Source organism: Poecilia reticulata, chromosome 12 (assembly GCF_904066995.2).
Source record: "Poecilia reticulata chromosome 12, P_reticulata-male-v2, whole genome shotgun sequence".
Classification (NCBI taxonomy): Eukaryota; Metazoa; Chordata; class Actinopteri; order Cyprinodontiformes; family Poeciliidae; genus Poecilia; species Poecilia reticulata.
This window is the reverse complement of record NC_088841.1, coordinates 22,034,722-22,056,107: the sequence shown is the minus strand read 5'-3', so window position 1 is coordinate 22,056,107 and position 21,386 is coordinate 22,034,722. Positions and strand designations below refer to the sequence as shown.

Here is a 21,386-nt window from a genome sequence, read left to right as displayed (position 1 = left end):
AGGTGGGGAAAAAACAGAGTGAAAAGCTGGTAGAATTGCTTTAGCATCAATAACTTTTGATGTTTTCTGTCATTTCTTGCTTCACGTCCCACTAAGATACGATGATCTGGACTTTGATTATTGTTTTCCAGCCATTCATACATACATTTGCTGCAGTGTTTGTGTCTGTTGTCCTGTTGATGACCCAGTTCTGGCCAAGCTTTAGATTTCAGACAGTGCACCGATTATTTCACCACAGAAAGCTTTAATATACAGAAATGCTCAGTCAACTCGAAGTTTATGCAAAACAAACCCGCATTGATGTTTGTTTTGAACATCATTACCGATGTCTTTGTGTTAAAACATGCCTGTATGTGAAAGAAAATAAATTAAAAGGGTTAATTAGTGTCATTAATTAACATCTTAAGCAGTAAGAGATGCTAGTCGGTGCCTCTAGTGGCTAAATCGTAAAATGACAGCTTCTCTGCAACAACTGAGCTTGAGCTGAGTCCATCTGCGACTTGCTGCAGTGTATTTAAAGCAGAAAATACCACTGGAAAATAAAAAGTTAAAACATGCATGTGATGGGGAGGTCTCTGCTCGGATAAGACCAGAAATATATGGGTTTACTGATCCAAGATGTCTCAGTAAAGGGCGATTACTAAATATGAGATGGTGCTTACTAAGCCACTGAAACAGAAATGGTTGTGTCTAAATAAAAAAATAGAAGTAAAAACAACAGTGAAAATGTAACTTTAGTGTTAAGTCTTCAATTTCAATCATATTTTTTATTTTCAATCTCTGATTTTTGTCTGATTTGACTTCTGGATTTTTGTTAGTTTTTTACCTGAACAGTTATAAACCTTTTTGAAGATTTAGTTTTATTATTTTAATCAAATTTCAGATTATTTTCTCCTACTGTTAGAACTATACATATATTTATATTGATCAAGTATTTAATTTTGTAATCTGTGTTTGTTTTTGTCAGTAAATGTTCTGGTTTTTGGACTCTGAGTGGGGGGCAGCTGTACCTCCCACCACGGGGTGTCCGGATCCCCCTTTAGCAGCTCGATGAAGTCTCCTGTTTGGAAACAGAGAGGCGTCTTCCCTGGAGGCGTCGGCGTGCCGTGGTAGTTCCTCACAGCCACCATCTTTGGACCTAGAAACAATTTGAAGAAAAATCAGAAAGCAACAGCTCCATTAAAGACAGAGGGAAGAGTTAAATGAGCATTTATGAGGCCAAATACAGCAGGAAATGTCTAAAGTAAACACACTATAATCACAATTTAATTGATATTTGGTTGCAGAACTTATTTATAAATATTTTGGCTAGCTGTTCCCTTTTTTGATATTTTATTTGGAGGATTCATGAAATGAAGCTACTATTACTTTAGCCCTAAGCTGTCACAGTTAACATTAACAAAATGAAATGACTATATAGAACACACTTTTTAAAAGTATTTTTATCAAGTTTAAATTAAGAAAAAAAATCATAAAATTATAACACTGATATTTTATTTTTATGAACAAACAATAGTGTTTTTCCCAGAATGTAGGCCATGTTTTAGGTTTCGACACCCCTGATATAGACTACATAACGACTGAAGTAGAACATTTATGAGTCCTTTTTGAACCACAAGTTCGTTTTTATTAATTCTGTGTGTAAGAAATCTTTTTTAAATGACCAGTTCTGATTAAACTAATAATATTCGGTCCAATCAATGCTCTCCATTGGCTCTCACGCTGAAGAGCAATCTTCTGAAATGTCCAGAAGATGGCGACAGAGAGCTGTGCAGCGACACCAAGCAGGACAGCTATCAGAACATCAAGCCTCAGGTCAAAGTTAGGAGAAAACTGACCTGGTGACATTCCAGGCTCCTGCAAAACAAACACACATGCAAAATCAGAAACTTATCATAACTTAAATATTGTATGTTTAACTTTAACTGAGGAGAATTTTGCTGTTTAGAAGTAAACTCACCATGTCGTGAGGATCTGAAACAAGAAAAAATAAAGTTTTTTTTAAATAATAAGCATTAAAGTGTGTTTTCTAGTTAGATGCAGATTCACTAATGTGTAACTTTATATCAGGAAGTATGGAGGTGGAAAACAATATTTAATTTTGTCCTAGCAGCTCTGTTTGATTCTTTTTGCTATGCTTACATCAGGTTTCCTCTGCTAAACTGACATGAACTTTAATAAACACCCAAGGATCTCAGTGCTCATCTGAGCTAAAGTTGAAGAAATCTGTGGGACACATTTGGGGTTGTGAATCCCCCTGAAGGGATGGCTAAGAATAATCCAGCTGGAAACCGGATGATAATGTGCAAATATGCTGCAACACACAAATTAAATTTTTTAAGCTTGTGCTTAATAATAATAAAAAAAAGGATATTTGGTGTTTTAGGATCCAACAATACAGATAGAAAATCTGTTAAAATTGATCATTAATTTTAAAGAGCAGCACTGCCAAAACCCTGGATCTCACTGGAGCAAATCATTCTTGCAAAACCAAGTCTGAACCCCCCTGTGGTCTGAAACGGCTTTCCCATGATTCATCCTGACTCCCAGTTGCTGTTTCCCTCTTTGGTACCAAACTCAACGACACAATGAATTAATCCCACCTTCCTCCCGGTTTCTCCTGCTGCTTCCTGGATGCCATGTTTACCTTTTTGCTGCTTCTTGTAAACATGTGTAAAAAACCTTGACACGAATACAACCACACAATCTCACACTAATAAAAATGTATATTTATCTTTTACATGACTGCATTTATCCAGTGAGGTTAACAGGCTCTCTCACCATCACCATTCTAAGCATGTTAATATTAAATGGTATTAAATGATATTAAACTGTTAAAATATATCATTTGTTTGGTTTTATTTAGAAACCCCTCTGTGGACTGTTAAGTGCAATTTAGCTTAGGCTACAAATGTTTTAGTGTTTATTTATTGATTCTGGACATTTGTCCCTTAAATTGAACACAAAATGGAATGAAATGAAATCAAATGAAGCTTTTCATAAAAAGAAAACATACCCTACAAGAATCTGCTGTGAAAGAAACTTTGAATATGAGGAAAAACACCTCAAATTCCTACTTTTAAGTAAAGAGGAGGATCTGTGTTCCTGTGGCGCCGTTTTATCTTCCAAAAGCCCTGGGAACTTTAGCATGGTATGAAGAGTGATGCTACTATGATTTAAAGAAAATATAGGATTTTCTGGTCTACCATCACAAACATAAACAATTGGATTTTAACTGGAATCATCTGTTTTGGTTTGAAAAGACAAAAACTGAACTTTTCAGCATCAAACTCTCGTAAAACAAAGGCTGAATATGTGGGAAAGCTTCTCATGCCCACTGGTAAGCACGGTGGAGGAGCTGTGGTGATGTGGGCCTGTGCTTTTATTCCAGAAGTCTTGTTGTAAAGCATAACATCCTGACATTTTTTAAATGATGGAACAGAAAACTGATTATCGGTCATCGTTTGATCTTCTAGCAGGATGATAAAACAAAATCAATACAGAAAAGCTTCACTAGACAAAACTAACACTGACTGATGGTCATATTTGTCCCCAGATCTAAATCCTTTACAAAACCCAGCAAGATTTGTAAAAGTTGCACAACGAGTAATGGCTACAGATCCATGTGTTTGTCCACTCCGACCCTGTAAAACGTTAGAAGTGCTGTCTTAAGATGATGCCGCTGCAATGAAAGACGCATTCAGGCTTTTTGCACATATTCCCAGGGGTGAAGGCCATTGGGAAAGGAGCTGTGATTTAGACCGATGACTGTCATCATATAGACCATTAGCGTTACTATTTGCCACACAGGTTTTTGTCAGAATGCTCCCAAAGAGCGCCTCTTAACTCCATAAACCTAAAGTGAGTAACAGATGCTCTGAGAAAGAAAACACCTACTGATTTTACAGATGGTGATCACTTCCAGACACTCTTTGTGAGCTCCTGTTCCACAGCGAGAGCAGTAGTAGCCCTGATAGAAGATGCCCCTGGAGGAAACACACACACACACAAACTTTCAGAGCTGTAATGCAAACAGGAAGTGTCTCAGACGAACATTAACCTCCAGTTTGTTCTCCCAGTTTGCAAATATGGCTGCCTTCTCATCGTTTCCTGCTGTGTTATTCTTTAAAACCATAAAGCACACGGGTTTCGCTTTGACCCACGCGGTCTGGAGGTGTTCCTGTAATGTCCACAGTAAACACTGCATGCATAGCAATGCTGCCGCGCCGAATACCGACTCCCATAAATCACGGCAGGATCCACCGGGAGATGCAGCGCTAATTAGCATCTAGATGGCTGGCTCCTGCCTCCGAAGGCTCTGTGAAATTCAGGTCAGCGAAGGCCGGGAAAATGTGCGGGTCAATACACAGAGCGGCGCTGATCCGGCTTACTGGGATGGAGGTGAGAGTGGTGATCCACGACAGCGGCGGGTCGTGACCCGCTGCAGTCCAGGAAGCTCGGGTTTGGGCTTACAGTTGGGATGTTTCAAAATATCCGTGAGCTCAGAGGGTTCTCACTCTAAAGTTGGAGTATTTTAGTATTTTCACCAATTGATTTTATTTAGTTTATTTGCTTTAGTCTTAAAGCCAAGTTTGGAAGGCTTGAAGGACATTAGCTGAGGACGTAAGTAGGAGCTTCACTTCAGTTTTCTTTCTTTTTGTTTCTTTATCTCTAAGAGATGATTTGCTGCACTCCATAAATCTTTTCTTTTTCAAATTTGTCTTCCACAAACTTCTGCGTGGTTTATCAGGATTTGATATGGAAAGTATGAAACTGTAGGAATACGATACACGTTTGTCGTCTACATTTGGTTGCCACGGATTTAAAGGCAGCAGAGTAAAGGGGAATGAAGACACGTCTTTTAGAGAAAAGAAATATTGGAGACTATTTAAAATGTTCATTCCGCTTCACAATTTTGCACTCGTCCAAAAGCTAGAATCTCAGTAAAACAAACAGGTTCAGAATTAGCTGATTTTTCTTATTTGCAAAAATATTTGTGGATTCTTCTTGTAGAGTATATCTAAAATTTTTGAAAGAAAATACAGATTGGGAAAATATCTAGATGAAGACATAATGCTACCTGATACCCTACTGGCGTTTGCAAAGCAGCCAATTGATTTTTCTTTGAGCTGATTGGCGGTGCCTCAAGAGCGGAAATACGAGAGACTGTAGATGTTAGCTAAATGCTAAGACGGTTCCAACAGTGCATATGTATGCATGCTATGGTGAAGTTGGTGTTTTAATTATTAAAAGGGCGTTTCAAGATTGAGTCTAAGAGTAAAAGAGGGATTTCCAGCCGGTTCTGGTCACTAACCCCCCACTGCAAATGCCCTGAAATAAAAGTCCTACCTTAGGAGCATCTTGCAGGCTCTGCAGTTGGTGTTCTTATCAAAGGTGTGCATTTGGAAGTTGTGCTGGTTGGCGGTAGCTCTCTCAGGCTTGATGTTGGACCTGAACAATAAATAGTTTTTTGTAAAATAAACCGACCAGCCAAGGCAGATTCTGACAAGAACGCAACCGCCGTCCGGTAGGGATGGACAACAGATTAACATCACGATACACACAAGATCTGGATCAATATAACAGAATATTCATTATGTAGAGTATTTACTAAACTCAGATCCAGAACCGCACAGCATTCTGGGGGATGTAGGCAGAGGAAAGGCTTTTGTGGCTCATGGTCAGTTAAGCAAGGATGTAACTTAAACTAACTCACATATTGGTTGCCTAGCAACAACCTGTTGAGTAACTTGCACAGCAGCAGTTTCAAGTTTTTGCCACCAGGCCTTTTTACTAAAAATAAAAAAACAATGGCGTGGAGCAAAAACTAATCAAAAAATTGTTTATCTTCTAAACAGCACATTGCTTCTTAAAGAGAAATCTGATTCTGATGGCTTAAAAGTTTTAAACTACATTGCGTGCTGCTAAAAACAGAAATATCTATTTAACGTAAAAAACAATTTACTCGACCAAATTTCCCAGAAAAGCAAAGTGCTGCAATTCAAATCCCATTACTTCAGGTAGCTCTGATTTCCTCTGTGTAATCATACTTACATGGCCATCTCAAACTGCTCCATCCACTTCCTCTTGTTTTCTTCCGTTTTACAAAAGAACTGGAAGCCCTGCTTCCCTTGCAGGTGGATCAGGTAGAAACCATAAGACCACTAGAGAGAAAAAGTGAGCGTATGGGAGATGGAAGAGGGATATGTGGGTGGCAGTGGCAGACAGAGATGGACAAAAACAAACAAAAAAGCTAGTGATCAAAGCAAATTTTTGCAAACTTTATGTGCTTTGTGCGTAATCACAGTCGGTTCGGAGATGGGGAGGAAATAAAGAAAAATCCCTTGCATGCTTTAGCGATGCATCTGAGCAAAACAACAACAACAAAAAAAGAGCAGGTCACAGAGCAGAGAGCTACATGTGCAATCACAGCATGACACCCAAAGAACAACACTTCTAAAAATAGGCCTCCATGAGAAGATGAGTTAAATAAAAGGGGGTCGCTTGGGCTTACCATTTTTCCACTTGACTGGCAGGCATGCAAAAAAAGAAAGACACCAGAGAAAGACCCAGTTACACATGCAAACATGGACGGAGTCATGCAGATCCAAACCAAAAGAAAGCAATGTTAGACCGGTGGCACAATGCACTATGTCTCCATGAATCCTAAATGACCTTCATTGCATTTACATGATTGTTCAAGCAGGATGCAACCTCGATGCATTACTCATACGTATCTGAAATTATCATCAACAAGCTCCTTCGGCTCAAGGACACCATTTGTAATGATTACACAGGCTGTTTGATCACGAGCGCCGGCGCCGCCGCGGAGATTAAACTGTGGAACAAACAGCTTCTGCTCGGTCCGATTTCAGAGCAAAACAAAAGGCAAATTGGTTTCTTACCTTTTTCATGTCTCTGTTGTTCATGGGGTCGTCTGACATTTTGTACAGCTGGAGCTCAATGATCTCCTTCAGCTCGTAGCTGTAGCCTTTTCTCTTGCAAACAATCACCACTTTGTCGAAAAGGAAAATGTAGCTGCAGACAGAAAAGTGTGGCACGTCAGTAATCAGACAGGGATGAACGGGTTCTGGGTGGAAGTGACATAACGTGACTCAGTAAAAGGATATGAAACTGACTGGAGACGGCAGTTTGTGATGAAATGTTGTAATTATTGGATTGTAATAACAGTTTAATTGCAAAAATATAAATGTAATTAGACTTTTATCTTATGTTAAATTGAAAACATGGCATTGTTTTGCTAATTTCATAATATTAAGGTAGTTACTCTTATTACACATTAATGACATAATCATTACTTTTGGTAATTACATACCATTACTTCGTTATCACATATTTACTACTAAACAATAACTCTATTGCCAGCATCTTGTTAGAAGCTTACTAAAAGTTAATTGCATTGCACATAAAATTTCAAAATACTTAAATTTTTATTACCCAGATGTTACACAATTGTTGGTGCTGAGCTGTAGTGGTGCATCAGTTCAGTCAAAACTCCAACTCACCGGTCTTGTTTTGTTCTGTTGACGATGGAGGACACCTTCAGCTCTCCGTCTATCTTTGGCCTGCCGTACTCCTCCAGCTTCACCTGCTGCTTACATTATAAAGACACACAGGGTGGCAATCTGATGCACCATCACTCAGAAACGGAGCGTTGCACAGCTGGTAATTACGGATATGTGCTGGAGGCTCGATTGGACATTAGTTCCGCCTGGAGATCTACTCAGCAACATTTTATTTCTGCTTTTCACTGCATTCATATTCCAAACAGGTGAGAGAAGCTCCACAGGCCCATCTTATATAGTGGGAGATCATTAAATATTTACATTTTCAAGGTATTTAGATGAGAAATAATCATTAGCAGATCTTTTTCTACTGCAGGAAGAAGTGGCACTTACAAGATTTTCTATTGAACTTTGGAATTCACTGATTTTCTTCAGCGTCTCGTTGTCTCTCTTGACTTCGTTGATATACATGGCCAAGTCCTAGAAGGGGATGATTGGAGACAGAATGCTCAAGTTCAGTAAAAACTAGAGCACACTGTTCAAATGGCTGCATATAAACAAACGTGCATGTAAAATTGAAACTAATTTATATAATAAGCATATAACACAATAAACTAAAAAGAAACATTAAATTACTGAGGCAAAATAAGGAGAGGAAATATATTGTAGTAGTCCAAACTAGAATTAATCAATACTCCAGTTATTATTAATGAAAGAAAACTCTAAAAAAAACACACATTTTTAGGTTTGATTAAAAGGAAAAACCACCTCCATAGCAGCCAGGGCCTCTTTAAGTTGTTGCCTCTCAGGTCGGTCAGCTGAGTGACTCAAAAGTTCCTGCAAAGAAAAGTTATTTATTATAACTGCATCTTATCTCAGACTAGTTCAGGTTTGCAAAGACAGAAGAGTCTCTACTCAAAGAACACAGGTAGCATTTATGTAAAGGCTAGTAAATAACTCCATGCACAGCAACAACATCAGTTATGATAAAGTCGCTAAGTTGGCAGCAGAGTAAACTATGCCTTGGGAATGTTTCCAGTTTGGCTAGCTAATTAACTAGCTTTATTTAGCTAGCAAGCTACAGATGACACGCGATTGCTTCACAAATTTATCATGGTTTAAGGTGTCAAAAATCTGTTTTTTTCTCTCTCTGGCATTTTTTTTTAGCTTTATATGTTAATATAGTAGGAATATTTGGCATTTTCTGCAAACTAGCGATGTGCTAACTGTACCAATAGAGCCACTGATGTGCTAACATACTGTATCTAAGTAGCAGGGCAGGTTTTATCAGGGAAGAATAACATTATATTACATATCAATTTCTATAAACTTCCTGTCCTTACTGTGTTTTGTTAAAGTGAACCAGATCTCTCCAGATGCATTCTTCACAAAATCAATAGTGAACCTGAACAGTGTTGAAGAGCCACTCTGAGAAAATACTGTTTGTGATTTCATGAAGACGAGAGCTTCATTTTTTTATGATAACACATTTTTCCCAGTTTCACAGCAGCTTATTAAATCTTATCAGAGCCATGTGAAATCAGGTGGACCCACTAATAAACAAGCAATTTATGAATTCTGGGCAGCTCCATAATCCCCCCGGCTCATTTTTTATCATGTCTTTATGAACAACAGAACAACATAATGTGCCTAGATGCAACTGAACAGACCTGCAGCCCATCTGAGAAATAAAACACTGATGTGAGATAATAGGACACTGAGTGCCGTGATCATTGCTGCTGTTCTTTGTGGTTTGCTGGATGTTTCAGCAACATGTCAAAGCGTGGTCATTTCATACTCTACACTCTTAAAGTAATCCCTATTCCAACCTGTTAGGAGGAGGCATGGCTGTAGGGAGGACAGGCCTCATCTTACTTCTGGGTAATAATACCAAACATTCTACCACATTTTTTCCTTCCACTCAACTTTTCAATAATAAAACAGCTTCTCTATTTAGTAACTTATCCTCTTCTCTGAGGGTGTCAAGACAGTGCTTTCCCTGATGTTGCTAAATGTCGAAGAATAGCAATATATAATATATGATGCAATGTAGAATATTCAAATTGTCTAAAGAAAACTTGGTTTTTATCAGCTGCAACCCATAATAATCAAAAATAATCAAAGATAAAATATCACTGTGTGAAATGTGTAAGTTTCACATTTCAGATTGAATTACTGGCATCAATCAACTTTTTGTTGATGATGTAACTGACTGACTGAAATTCTCCTGTGCACTAAAACCACAACACAGCACAAGTTTTATTTTTCATTAATGTACAAAACATGTCAGCCGATGCTCGCAACAAGAGTGCCGTCTTGTCTGTTCAGCTGGGAAATGTTACTTTAAATGTTTCATTCACTAAAATGAGGCATTTCTTTGTTAGGCTTGCAAATAAAACACTAAAAGTAACTAACTCAGCCTTTCCAAGCAACATACTGAGGTTCTCAGATTCTGTTAGCTTACAGGCTACAACACAACACATGTTCACCCAGTTTTGTTCCTCAATGTCTGATTTCACATGAGACAAAATGAAGTTTTGAAGTGACAAATGGTAAATGGTGCTGTTCAGGGATTCCCCTGTGCTGCAGCCTACATACATGAGCTTCACAGAGGATGACGGCTTCTGATGCTAAATGTCTAAAAATAATCAGCCACCAGCTTACAGTAACATGCTTTTATGCACATAGTTAGCACAGCATTTCATCTCTCTTGGGTAAAATGTGCAAGAGTAAAAGCTGTCGGTGTCTAACACGTAGTTACTGCAGAAATGATGAACAGGTGAATGCAATAGCAGCAAAAAACATATTTTCATAACCAGAAAGGGTAACTACATGCTTTATTATGGTGGCACTAAATCAATTCCCTAATTATAATACATTATGAAAAAAAGAAACCACAAAAACAAACCAGCTACTGATGTTTTTCAAAAACACTGACGCTTTTCTTGCAAATTATTTCTGCACAAAGTGCATTTGTTTAAAGAAAGCCTGGAATCATAACCTTCCTTCAGTTCAAAGCTGGGATTAAAATCAACAAAATCAATCGCTGCTCAGGGACATCCGAGACGCTGGCTTCTCTTCATTCACAACGCATAAAGGATCTGTTCACACCACGAACAAACGGTGAGCTCTGCTGCGATGATATCTGCGCAGCATTAAGTGAAGCGATGCCCTCAGGCGTGATTAGACCTGCGTAAGCGCCCCTCCACACAAACACAGGACCTGTCAGCATGGCGCGCCCTCGGGGCGCCGCGCGAGCGCCAACGCTCTCCTGCAAAGTTGCGGGAGGCGGTGAAATGGGGTGTGTTTAATCTGATTAGCGCACGGCTGATTTGGCCTGGGAGGCTTGCTGTGGCTCCTGCAGCGGTTCGATACACACAAAACAGAAAAGTCGCAGCGTTCACAGTCGACTTGCAGCCAAGTAACTTATTTGCCAAGTGATTTGGAAGATGAGGGTGAAACAATCATCAGCGATCCACTTGTTATTTAATAGTAACAGCAAAAAAGTAATCAGTGTTTTGTTTGGATTTCATGAAGCAAACTAACATAAAGCAGAGTGTCACAGGATGAACCTGTGTGCTTCGTCCTGTGTTTTATTAGCATGCTTTTAATTTGAAATGTAAGTATTTTATCCTGTTGATTACCAAACCTTTGACTCAGTGGGCTAAAAACAAATGTAGGCCACAATTAAAACATCTTTATTTGTTATAAATATATACACCTCAACAGTGGGTGCTGTTCTGTTCTGTCCTATTGCAGAAAACCCGAAGAAAAAAACAGAATCTGCAGACTGAACATGACTAAATGTTTTTTAATGCATCGTATGGGAATCCTCTTTACAGTTTTATGAATGACTGACTATGAAATGAGTTAAAACTGTGTTTCTATAACCGTTTAGTTTCTTTCTAAACCAGAACAAACAGTAAAGGAAATTATAACTTAATAAGCAACATGTTAAACTGAAACATATTTATAGCAGCTGACACAATCAGCTCCACTTACTGTGCCAACTTCTGATGCTTTAATAAATCCACTTGTTTGATTTTTTTCTTTTTTAAAGTGATTCTGGGACATTTAATCTTTCCTCCACTAGGAGGCTTCAAACTTTTCAGGACTGCGCTTGATACAGACATTGACAGCTCGACATTTAAAGCTGTGAGGATTTTCATCAGCTCCGTCTTCAAAGAGATGCATTTCAAGTCCAGTAGAAGAGAAAATGACAGAGCTGCAGCGCATTTAAAGGCGATCTGTCAACTCACTCTTCAAATGCCCAAAGTGGGATTAAGTTGTGTGAAACGGAGGACGCTGCTGGTCAGGAGGAAGAGCTCCTTACCTTCAGTAGTAGGTGATACTTCAGCACCCTCTGCATGGGAACCACCAAGAGATCCTGCAGCTTGAACTTCCCCTCCTGCACCTTCATGGTGCATTCCTGCAGGAACAACATGAGCAGTCATCATCATCATCATCATCATCATCATCATCATCATCATCATCATCATCATATGTTGCATAATAAAGAATTGTTCATTTTCCACAAGCATTGTTAAATAATTTATTGCTGCATTCCAGTAATAACAGTGAGGTGTGTGTTTTTTTATTATTCTGCTCTCTCAGTGGCAGAACTTGAGCCCAACTGCATGGTCTGCATGCTGACAGAGAAATTCCTCCAAATAATGAAAACATTTAGATTAAACTCTGCATCATCAGCCGACAGAGCCGCTGTTGTTCCCTCGCAGCGGTTTGTGTGGAAGCTTATTTCCACCTAACAGCTTATCGCTCCCCGCCAACAAGGTTTTTAAAGAGACCCTGAGAAGCTGATTTAGGGCGCTACAAAGCTGGCCCAGTCTGAGACGCTCTCAGGCTGTGATCACCCCATTACGCCGTCAGTGGCACCCACAGCCCCTTCGCTGCTCACAGACTGCTGATGCAACTGTTACACAACAGCTCTGCTCAAGGAATGACACTCGTTCACGTCCTGCAGGCCGAGCCAACGCTCTGAGACAGAAGCAGTTTTTCCTCAAGCTTTAACGAGTCAGATCTGTTTGTTAGATCTCACTTTGGCTGAATCCAAAATAAGTAACGCAGACTTTACAAGTTTAAAATGATTTTATTAGGGGATAAATGAAGTTTATGCAAAGTGTCAGTGGGGTTCCAGTAGTTGGGATTTGGGCCCAGAAATGAGCTGGAAAAAGGTTTTGCTCAACACTGATTTGCTCCTGTATTGTTGGATAAAGTTGGTTTATGTTGGTCACATTTTTAAAGCAGCTAAAATTCTGCACATTCACTCATAAAAGTTCCCAAGATTCTCCACTGTCAGGTGACACAGGATTCATAGCTTATTACTGCAAAAACACAAAATCTTACCAAGTAATTTTGGTCTAGTTTCTAGTGGAAATATCTTAGCAAACTTGAAATAAGATAAACTAACTTGCAAGTAACTTTCTACCAAGCTATCGAGGCTTCATGAGTCAACTTTTTGAAGTTAGTGGACTTGAAATAGGACAAACCAAAATATTTGCACTAGAAACTAGAACAAATTTAAGATTTTGAAAGATTTTTGTAAGATTTTGTGTTTTTGCAGTGTTAATTCTGGTTCTCTGGAAAGTTTATTTGTTTTCTTTTCCTATCCAAGATGGTTCAAAGGGAGCATCGTCATCTGAGGAAATAACCTCATCCCTCTGCAGCCCGGTCCAGATCCCTTTAGGAGAACCTCAGTCTTTGTGTTGTTGTTCTTAAATGAAACATTTCTAATTTTCCACTTTCTTCGACACCAGTCCAGGGTCCAAAAGCCTCATGCATAACAACTAGAAGCTGCCACTCCTTGGCAAACTCTTCGGAGACGCCCTGAACCTTCCCGGACACTAAGCCGTTCTTCACAACAGCTGAAGCTCTTGATGTTTGGATTAATGGTTAATTAGGGTGAAATTCCACTAGCAGTAACATTTTGGCCTGTGAGCACCAAATGAATCCTGACAGCAGGCTTCCTTCAAGGTAACAGCAGACAGAAGAATGACTTCACTCCGTGTTGAAGCAGCCGCTCTGCTGCTCCACCGGCATCGTTAACATTTTCCCCTGAGCTCTCTGCAGCCATGCTAGCAGGTCATTTTGCGACGAGCTAAGTGCAAATGAGGTTTTTGTGATTAAGTTCATTTTCATTAACTTTATTAACTTTGCAGCCAATTGCATTTCATCTGAACAGCCTTTACAGCAGCCAGACGCAAAGCAGATTGGAAAAATAAAAACAAAAGTAGCGAAGTTTGTAAATACTCAAAAGGCAACTATTATTCTTCTAAAAATAAATAATTAGCCATAAAACGTAATAATTTGACATCAACTTTGAAGCTGTATGCAGCAGTTTTTGCTTTCTGTATTCAACAGATAATAGATATAAAATTACTGCATACCTTTTTCTTCTTTCCCATCATCATTGCTTATACAGTTTCACGTACACAGTTAATAATATTCATTCCATAAAACAATAATTTCTGCTTGTTGTTTTTTTTGTCTTGTACGCTGATGTAAAATAAATCTCTTTTTTTAAAAAAAAATCACTTGTTGGATAGAAATGGTGTCAAATTTCCACTCGTTATTTTAAGCTATATTAGATGAAGCTTTACAGCAACAGCGCATTAGATGTCGCTGATGTTTACATAATCGGTCAAATGAACTGAATCCCACCTGCAAATTTACTGTAATTTCTTTAAACAAAAGTCTGCATAGTTAGCGCTAAAAGTAGCTTACCTCCACTTTAATCTTCACATCCTCCCGTGTTGCTATTAGCTCATCCAGTGTCTTCTGGGCGTTCTCCATGTGGCTGCAGTACTGACCGTAGATCAGCAACCTGAGGGGGGGGGGACAGATCTCTGCATTAATCCAAACTGTCACGCCTCATCATCCTTTCAGGATTCGGTGGGAAAAGGACACGTTAGAGGAAGTAAGGTGAATGTGTGTTTGACCTTTCTGTCAGTTCTGTTCACATGAAGTGGACACAGAACTCACACCGACACACACAATATGCATGAATCTTAAAGTGGGACGGACAGTAAAGTGGGGGAAATTAATTCATGTGAATACTCATAGTTCCTTTACCTTTGAGGTTTTTTTTCCTGAGGGATTCTTTCTTACGCCATAAAAGAGCAAAAGCGCACAACCACATCCAAAAACCAAAAGAAAGCTAAAAAAAAACTGAATTTCTTTTTTTTAGAAAGTTGCACAGGTGAATTCTCCCTCCTAGTACATAAAGAGAGTCAGTCATTTAATTTGATCACAGAATATGATGTGGTACTACTATCTTTGTACAATTTAATTTCAATAAAACACAAAAATGAAAGTGGAGGTTCAGATTATTACAGTTTAATCTGTTAGTATGTTATCACTCAGTATATGAACAGACACATTTATTTTCACCCCTGTCCAAAATTGATAAAAACCCACAAAATTATTATTCCTTTACTGCAGTCAAATAATCACAACCTCTAATTTGAGCACATTTGTTGAGGGTACAATTTTTATACCCTAAAAATGTATTGGAGTTTTTTCCCTCGGGCAAATACATGATGTGACACAGAGGCTAATTTATTTTAGCCTGTAGCTACAGGGCGTTTTATTCTGCTGCCACACATAAAACGAGTTGGAAAGGAAGGCCAGGAAAATAAAATCTCCAAAATTTTGTTAAGAGGACTGTAGAAAAGAGCAGCATTCAAGTATTTGGGAGTTATGCCATGAAAACATCTCTAGAACCTGAACTAGAATCGCAAACATGAGATCAAATAAACACAGACATTCACCAGGTACAAAGCGGGCTGCATATGTATTACTTAAATACCAATAATTGCACAACAGGTGATTTTACTAACCTGCTTGTTGACAAAATTCACCAAAATCAATTACATAGATGGTGGATTTCTACTCTTAATGCCTGTTGATGCATATTTAGCACATACCAAGGAGAACATTGGAAGACTTTTTGATGCCATCTTATGATCAGATTTATGTGCATTTATGGCTAAATTACCTAATTCCAAATAATAATTTGGTTACTAATTTCCTCTGACACAAAAACACAGAACCTTTTATTTTTATATAGTTGTTCATAATTCCAGATTAATAATTTTTTAACGTTGGATATTTTCCAGAGAGAGATAAAGCTACTGTAGTAAAAGCGAATTCAGGTTTAAGACTTTCTGAATATCTTAACCATGAATACTAATAAATATTTCCAACATCCAGAAGTACAAAACAAATGTACGTTAGATTTAAAGGCTCATGTCCAGGTTGGGTTTTTCTGTTCTGTCCTCACCGTCACATTTTTAATTAAACTGAAAAATCTAATCTATAAATAACCTAATGCAATATGCGCCTCAATCTGGCACAAATTGAAACATCACTTGAAACAGACGAGATTGTGACTGAGATATCTCACTCACAATCTGACTGAGATATCTGCGGCCGTCCTCTGAGACTGAATTTGCATGCTTGAGCTACTATCTTAGGCTTAATGAGAACTAATGTGGCTCTTTGGAACGTCTGAAATGTTTAAGATACAATATGAGAGATAAAAGAGAGATCACTGTCTGAGTCCATAATTAGCTCTGAACTGCTCTGTGATTCCCGGCCTGCAGGCTGTGTGCCGCACGTTCGTTTTAAGATTAATAACACAGTTCCAGAGGTCAGTTTAAGAGACGTTTACCACCACAGGGGGGGGCAGATAAATGATTGTGTGAATAAATGTGTTCTGATTAGAAAAGTAAAGCAGGCTGAACTCGAGGCGGCGTTCGTCAGGGTGGCATCTTACTGCCAACAAATTGTAATCACAGAGCTCTAATGAAAGGCAGATTTCCTGTTATCAGTGTGAGAGGAAAAATATCCCGTGGTTCCAAGCGGTGCTTCATTAGACGCTACAATGGGACACTGACACAGATCTGGGATGGTTCAGCTGGGAGCCAGTTCAAAGTCATCTTGCCTGGAGGACGCTGCTACACGTGGCACACATTGGAAGTAGGACGTTGGCACGGCTGGCGCAGTACTCCACCCCTCACCCCTTCAACAGAGCTGGCAAGGCTCTTACACTGAGTCTTGAGAAGGGTGAGTTGGAGAGAGGAAGAGATCTGCAAGCTGGGAGCGGAGCTGCAAAATTCTGCGTGCCATGCGCTTCATTTTTACTGTTTTTACCTTATAGATGTGGATAAATGTGTGGAAAGTGTTGAGAAATATGCAGTTTAAACGTTTCACACAGAGATCGCTCAGAGTCCTGGTCTCCCTCTCGTTCACACCAGCCCTGTTTAGTCCGTTTTAATCGAACTCCAGCTCGTTTGCCTGGGAAGTCCAATTCGTTTGTGGAGGAGTGAATGCGCAATCGAAACGAAAAGTGAACTCTGGCACACATAAAACGTCGTAGTGCGGTTCGAATGAATATGTGGATGCAAGCAGAAATGGGTTATAGTGCAAGGCATTCTGGGTAAATACAACCAAAACAAACATGAGAGTCTAGTACAAGAAAGAGAAATGGCTTGTAGTGTTTTACCAAATACAAGCGCTACAATCTGACCTCACTTGAATTTTTGCTTACATTTTGAGAAGTAGAAAGTTGCGTTCATGTTTTGTTGAAAGGTAATTTCTTTCAGCACAGTAGTTTGTAATGCAGCGCCACCACAGGCGAGGAGGGGAACAGCTTTTTAAAACGGTGAGGCGGGAAAGCAAACTGCAGCAGATGAAAATGTAACGGTCATCGTGTAAAAACACTCATTCCCTTTTCTTTTCACCTCAGCCTAAAGGTTTTCTTAAAGATCTATGTGTGAGACTTATCTTGGGTTTGGTGAACCATTACTGTTGATTTGGCCTCGTTAGCTGTTCTCAGGGAGAAACCACCAGATCTCTGATTGAAATGTTCTTGAATATCAAATATCCAAAAGCTCCCAGGAGTTTTCTTTGGAAGAAATAAATGCCTTTTCAATCTGTTGTACTTTTCGGTAGGCAAACAGGATTGTTTGTCGCAGAAAAGTTCAAACTTAACTTCACATATTTGTAATTTGTACCATCCTCCTCACTATGTGTGATGAAAAGACAAACTTCTCATCCAGTCTGGTGGTTAAACAAAATGGCTTCTGAGACAAAACTTTAAATAAAGTCTCAAATAGAAAAAATAGAAATGTTTAAGCTACATTTCATTCAAAGGATTTGATTAGGGTAATAATAGTTTTTCCAACAGTTTTCTATCCTAAAACAGTTATGAGCTGAGATGAACTCAGGATGCTTGTCTGTGTTTTTTGCATTTCCTTTGCCCACATGTTTCATATGCAAGATAAGATCAGTGAATTATCTCCAAGACCCACAATATCAATCCTGCTACTCCGGCTATGATGTCACGACCCAATTTGTTTTTAAGATGCACTTTAATAATTTACAACAAACATGCAGTAAGATTTATTTCAAAATGTTTGTGGTTAAAATTAGATTGCAATGTGATTTCATGGCTGCTCCCAAAGCACAAAAGTGCAAACTCACGAATCTCCATTATAGATGTGAAAGCATGTCCACATGAATAATTTCACGCTGGAAATCTTCCTAAAATGTTCAGGCTGCAAAATGTGGATCAGGCTGCCAGAGGTGGAGTCCTGAACTATGAGATTCCCCAAAACGAATCCAAACTTCTCCCTGAAAAGTTGACTGAAATACAATCAGGAGGATCCAATAAGATCTGGATTAGGACTGGATCTACGCTCCCTCAGCTCCGGCTCCGCTGGAACTGTGATTGAGATTAATGGGCGGCTGTAAGAAGGCAGATGGAGCATGAAATGTTGCACAGGCCAAAGATAGAAACTATAGAATGAATGATCAGGACATAATGGGACATGAAGGACTTATTTTAAGACGTTCGAAGTCAGCCCTCTAACACATTTCTTCAAATTTCGTTTTTTGTGTCACACCTAAATGTTTCATCAGTTTTAATTCCAGACAAAGATTAACTGAGTAAATATAAAATAATTTGTTTCTCTTAATAAAAAAATGCATTTAGAATTTTGCAACTGTTCTCCGACACCAAAATGTGAAAAATCTTGATCTGAAACCTTTTGCTTTGTGAAAGGAAGCGAATCTATAAGCGGTGAATAGATTTTCACAGCAGATCACGCCAATAAAAACATCACTGGAGGTGAAGCAGTGAAGTAGGGAACAGCATCGCGCTCAAAACGCGAGTTTAATTCTTGTTCTCATTCAGCTCTCTTCAAAGGAGCCCATTGTCACAGTTTTGGATCTGCGGCTCATTTAATCGATTTATTGTTCTTGCAGCTGTTTACAAGCCACAAGAAACTTATTGTAGGATTTTTTTTTCTGGGCTTCTAATAGTTTGAGTTCAATACCTGCTTAAATAGAAAATAATTATACAGGGAATTCAGAGAAGAACGCAGCCCGTCATCTCACGCTTTGTCCTCTTTTCTTTCTTTAACCAGTCAGTTTAACAAAAGCACTAATGGTGAGTGGAAAGAGCAGCTTGCTTCGTTTCCCCCCAGCCAATCAGAGCCGTGATTACTGCAGCTAACCGCTTATCATCTGCTCTGTACTTTGGGAAGGAAGACAATAAAGGCAGAATTCAGAGCAAATCCTGAGTTAGAAATAAAAAAATCACTTGTATATAATTCAGAATACTAAGAGATGATAAAGAAGGAGAGAGCTTTTCTCTTTTGCAGAACATCTTGGTGTAACTCTTCTTGCTGTACATTTTCTTTAAACTAGTCAGACGTGACGTTTTAAGATGCTCTTTTTTAAACTTTGGCAGCTTTCTTGCTCATTTTCAGGTTGGAAGATGAGTTTATTTTATCAGATGTTTGATTTTCGCTTAAGACTCTGACCTGTGGCTGACTAGACATTAAAATCGAGGAAGAAACCAGCGTTGTGCCTGCACACGATTTAGCAAACAAGTTATTGAAATTTGGACCCAGCTGTTGGAAATAAACCCAGATTAGTTCATATCTTCCATGCATTTCAGTAGATTAGAAGATATGGACTTTGACTAGACCACAACAAGCATAAAACCTCAATGAATAATGTCGTCTCAGTAAGAAGGAAAAGTGTGTCTCTATATTGTAATAAAGTGATTGTGGACAAGAAGGAAAACTTTGCTTTCTAAGAACATTGTGGAGGTCAGACTTATGGATAAACGGGCAAATATATTTACTCTCAAAACATTTAAAGAACTGCGTGAAATTAAAACAAGCAAAAAAAATCCAGGTGTAGATTTGAACAGAGGTCTTAAAGGGTTAATGATCTCTCAGGTTACGAGTCAATGCCTTATTGATTCATCCCCTCTAACTACAGATTTTAAAAAACTGTTCATCTGCCGTAGACGTAGTTTTTCTTGTACACCTACAGAAAAAGCTGCTCAGGCGAATGAAAAAAAGTCTCAAGAGCTTCAGAAAGTCAGGTTCACTATCGATCAAGATGACTTTAAAAGGTTACAAGAAAATATAGCGTGTGGTGCTGCAGCTTTCATGTGCTTGAACAAATATTTATCATCTTCTTCACCGAATTTAAAGTAGTCAGTAACCAGGCAGGAATTATATACAAGGATTAAAAGATAACGACGGGCTTTATATGTTTAGGGAAGAAAACAAAGCCAAAGTTTTGATCATAAATTCAGCTGGCAAATGTTCACAAGTGCCGTTCGAAGTCCCATAGCTGTCCAGCTGGCAATATTAGTCTGAGAACAGCAGAAATGTTGAGAGTTTCTCCTTTGGGTTTTGCAGGAGCAGTTAAAACTTTCTCCTCTTGCTCCTGCTGTGTGCGTCTCTTCCATGGCGAGAAAGCTGCTGCGCACGTTATTCCACCAGAAACACAATTTGGGGGTAACTGCGCCCTGGGCATCCGCCCTCACCCTAGCAGAGCGGCAAGCTGAGTCAGGCGACGGAGGAATTCAGTGAGCAAACCAGAAGTGACAAGCTGTGGAAGCAGCTAATATTCAGAGACACATGGCACTGGGAGCCCCTCACCTCCACTCAGCCTTCCCAGCAAACAGCAAATGGTGGAGAACGTCGAGCGAAGGCCCTCTTTAAAGAGGCGCACAGTGCCACTATGATTAGGCCCCCGCCTGCATATCTGTGAGCCAGATTACTCCGGAAATGAGTTCTGGAATGTTGCAAATGAGTATATCAACAAGAGGCTATTTAGATGCCCATTTAGTTTATGGAGCTTCCTCTGAGTGCACTTTTCCATTCCGCCTCAGTCTGGCTGCTTAAAAGCTGGGAAGATAAACCGGTGACATTTTCAGCATGGCTGCCGGTTCAATGACAAGCACACAAAAAGGCCTTTTCATCTTTTGCACCAACACGAGGAAAAAGGATACAAGCACATTGTCGTAAAGGTCACAGAGACTTACAAGCACAGATAACCAAATTAATTATGCCAGACCCCCGTCCCCGGGAAACCCGCCGAGGTGCCGGAGGAGAGCTTTGCCGGTTCAAATCCCCTCGGTTACGACTGTTTATCACCACGGAGACGCAAGATGCACCGGCGGCTTGAAATGAGGAAGGTACGCATGTCAATCACCTGTAGGTGGTGAAAGACCAGGATGGAGAGCATCTGCAAATCAAATGAACCATTTTCTTAAAATAACCCTGCGTCACATTTCAGAGAATGTCACTGAAAGGTAACCGGGAACAATGAGCGGCGTGTCATCAGCACATTTGATTATGAATGGAGAGGAAATGATTGGTTGCTTGAAACTCTTAATTTCAGCAAAAGCCGCATGTGAGTGAGACACTTTGAAGAAAACACTCAACATTCACTGAGTGTGTTTTCAGTGTCCTGTGTATTTGAGACAAGCCGTACTTCTTATATTCTTAATTTGTCACCACATGGCCACAGTTA

The 21,386-nt window shown here is 39.3% G+C and overlaps 1 protein-coding gene across 12 annotated transcripts in view; it reads right to left on the bottom strand.

The window, feature by feature from the left end:
* The window catches only part of vav2 (vav 2 guanine nucleotide exchange factor), a 195,262-nt gene that overhangs the window by 11,307 nt on the left and 162,569 nt on the right, over window positions 1–21,386 (bottom strand). For 5 of the 12 annotated variants that reach the window (XM_081613751.1, XM_081613754.1, XM_081613759.1 and 2 more), the window contains 13 exons: window positions 14,268–14,367; window positions 11,860–11,955; window positions 8,295–8,363; window positions 7,920–8,006; window positions 7,527–7,615; window positions 6,906–7,038; window positions 6,515–6,529; window positions 6,055–6,164; window positions 5,350–5,451; window positions 3,898–3,986; window positions 1,961–1,974; window positions 1,839–1,857; window positions 1,011–1,138 (listed from right to left, as the gene is read on the bottom strand). In XM_081613751.1, the coding sequence (XP_081469877.1) occupies window positions 1,011–1,138; window positions 1,839–1,857; window positions 1,961–1,974; window positions 3,898–3,986; window positions 5,350–5,451; window positions 6,055–6,164; window positions 6,515–6,529; window positions 6,906–7,038; window positions 7,527–7,615; window positions 7,920–8,006; window positions 8,295–8,363; window positions 11,860–11,955; window positions 14,268–14,367 (1,051 nt within the window). The remainder of the gene's footprint in view (window positions 1–1,010; window positions 1,139–1,838; window positions 1,858–1,960; window positions 1,975–3,897; window positions 3,987–5,349; window positions 5,452–6,054; window positions 6,165–6,514; window positions 6,530–6,905; window positions 7,039–7,526; window positions 7,616–7,919; window positions 8,007–8,294; window positions 8,364–11,859; window positions 11,956–14,267; window positions 14,368–21,386) is intronic. The other 7 variants (XM_081613757.1, XM_081613758.1, XM_081613761.1 and 4 more) reach the window with 3 other exon arrangements.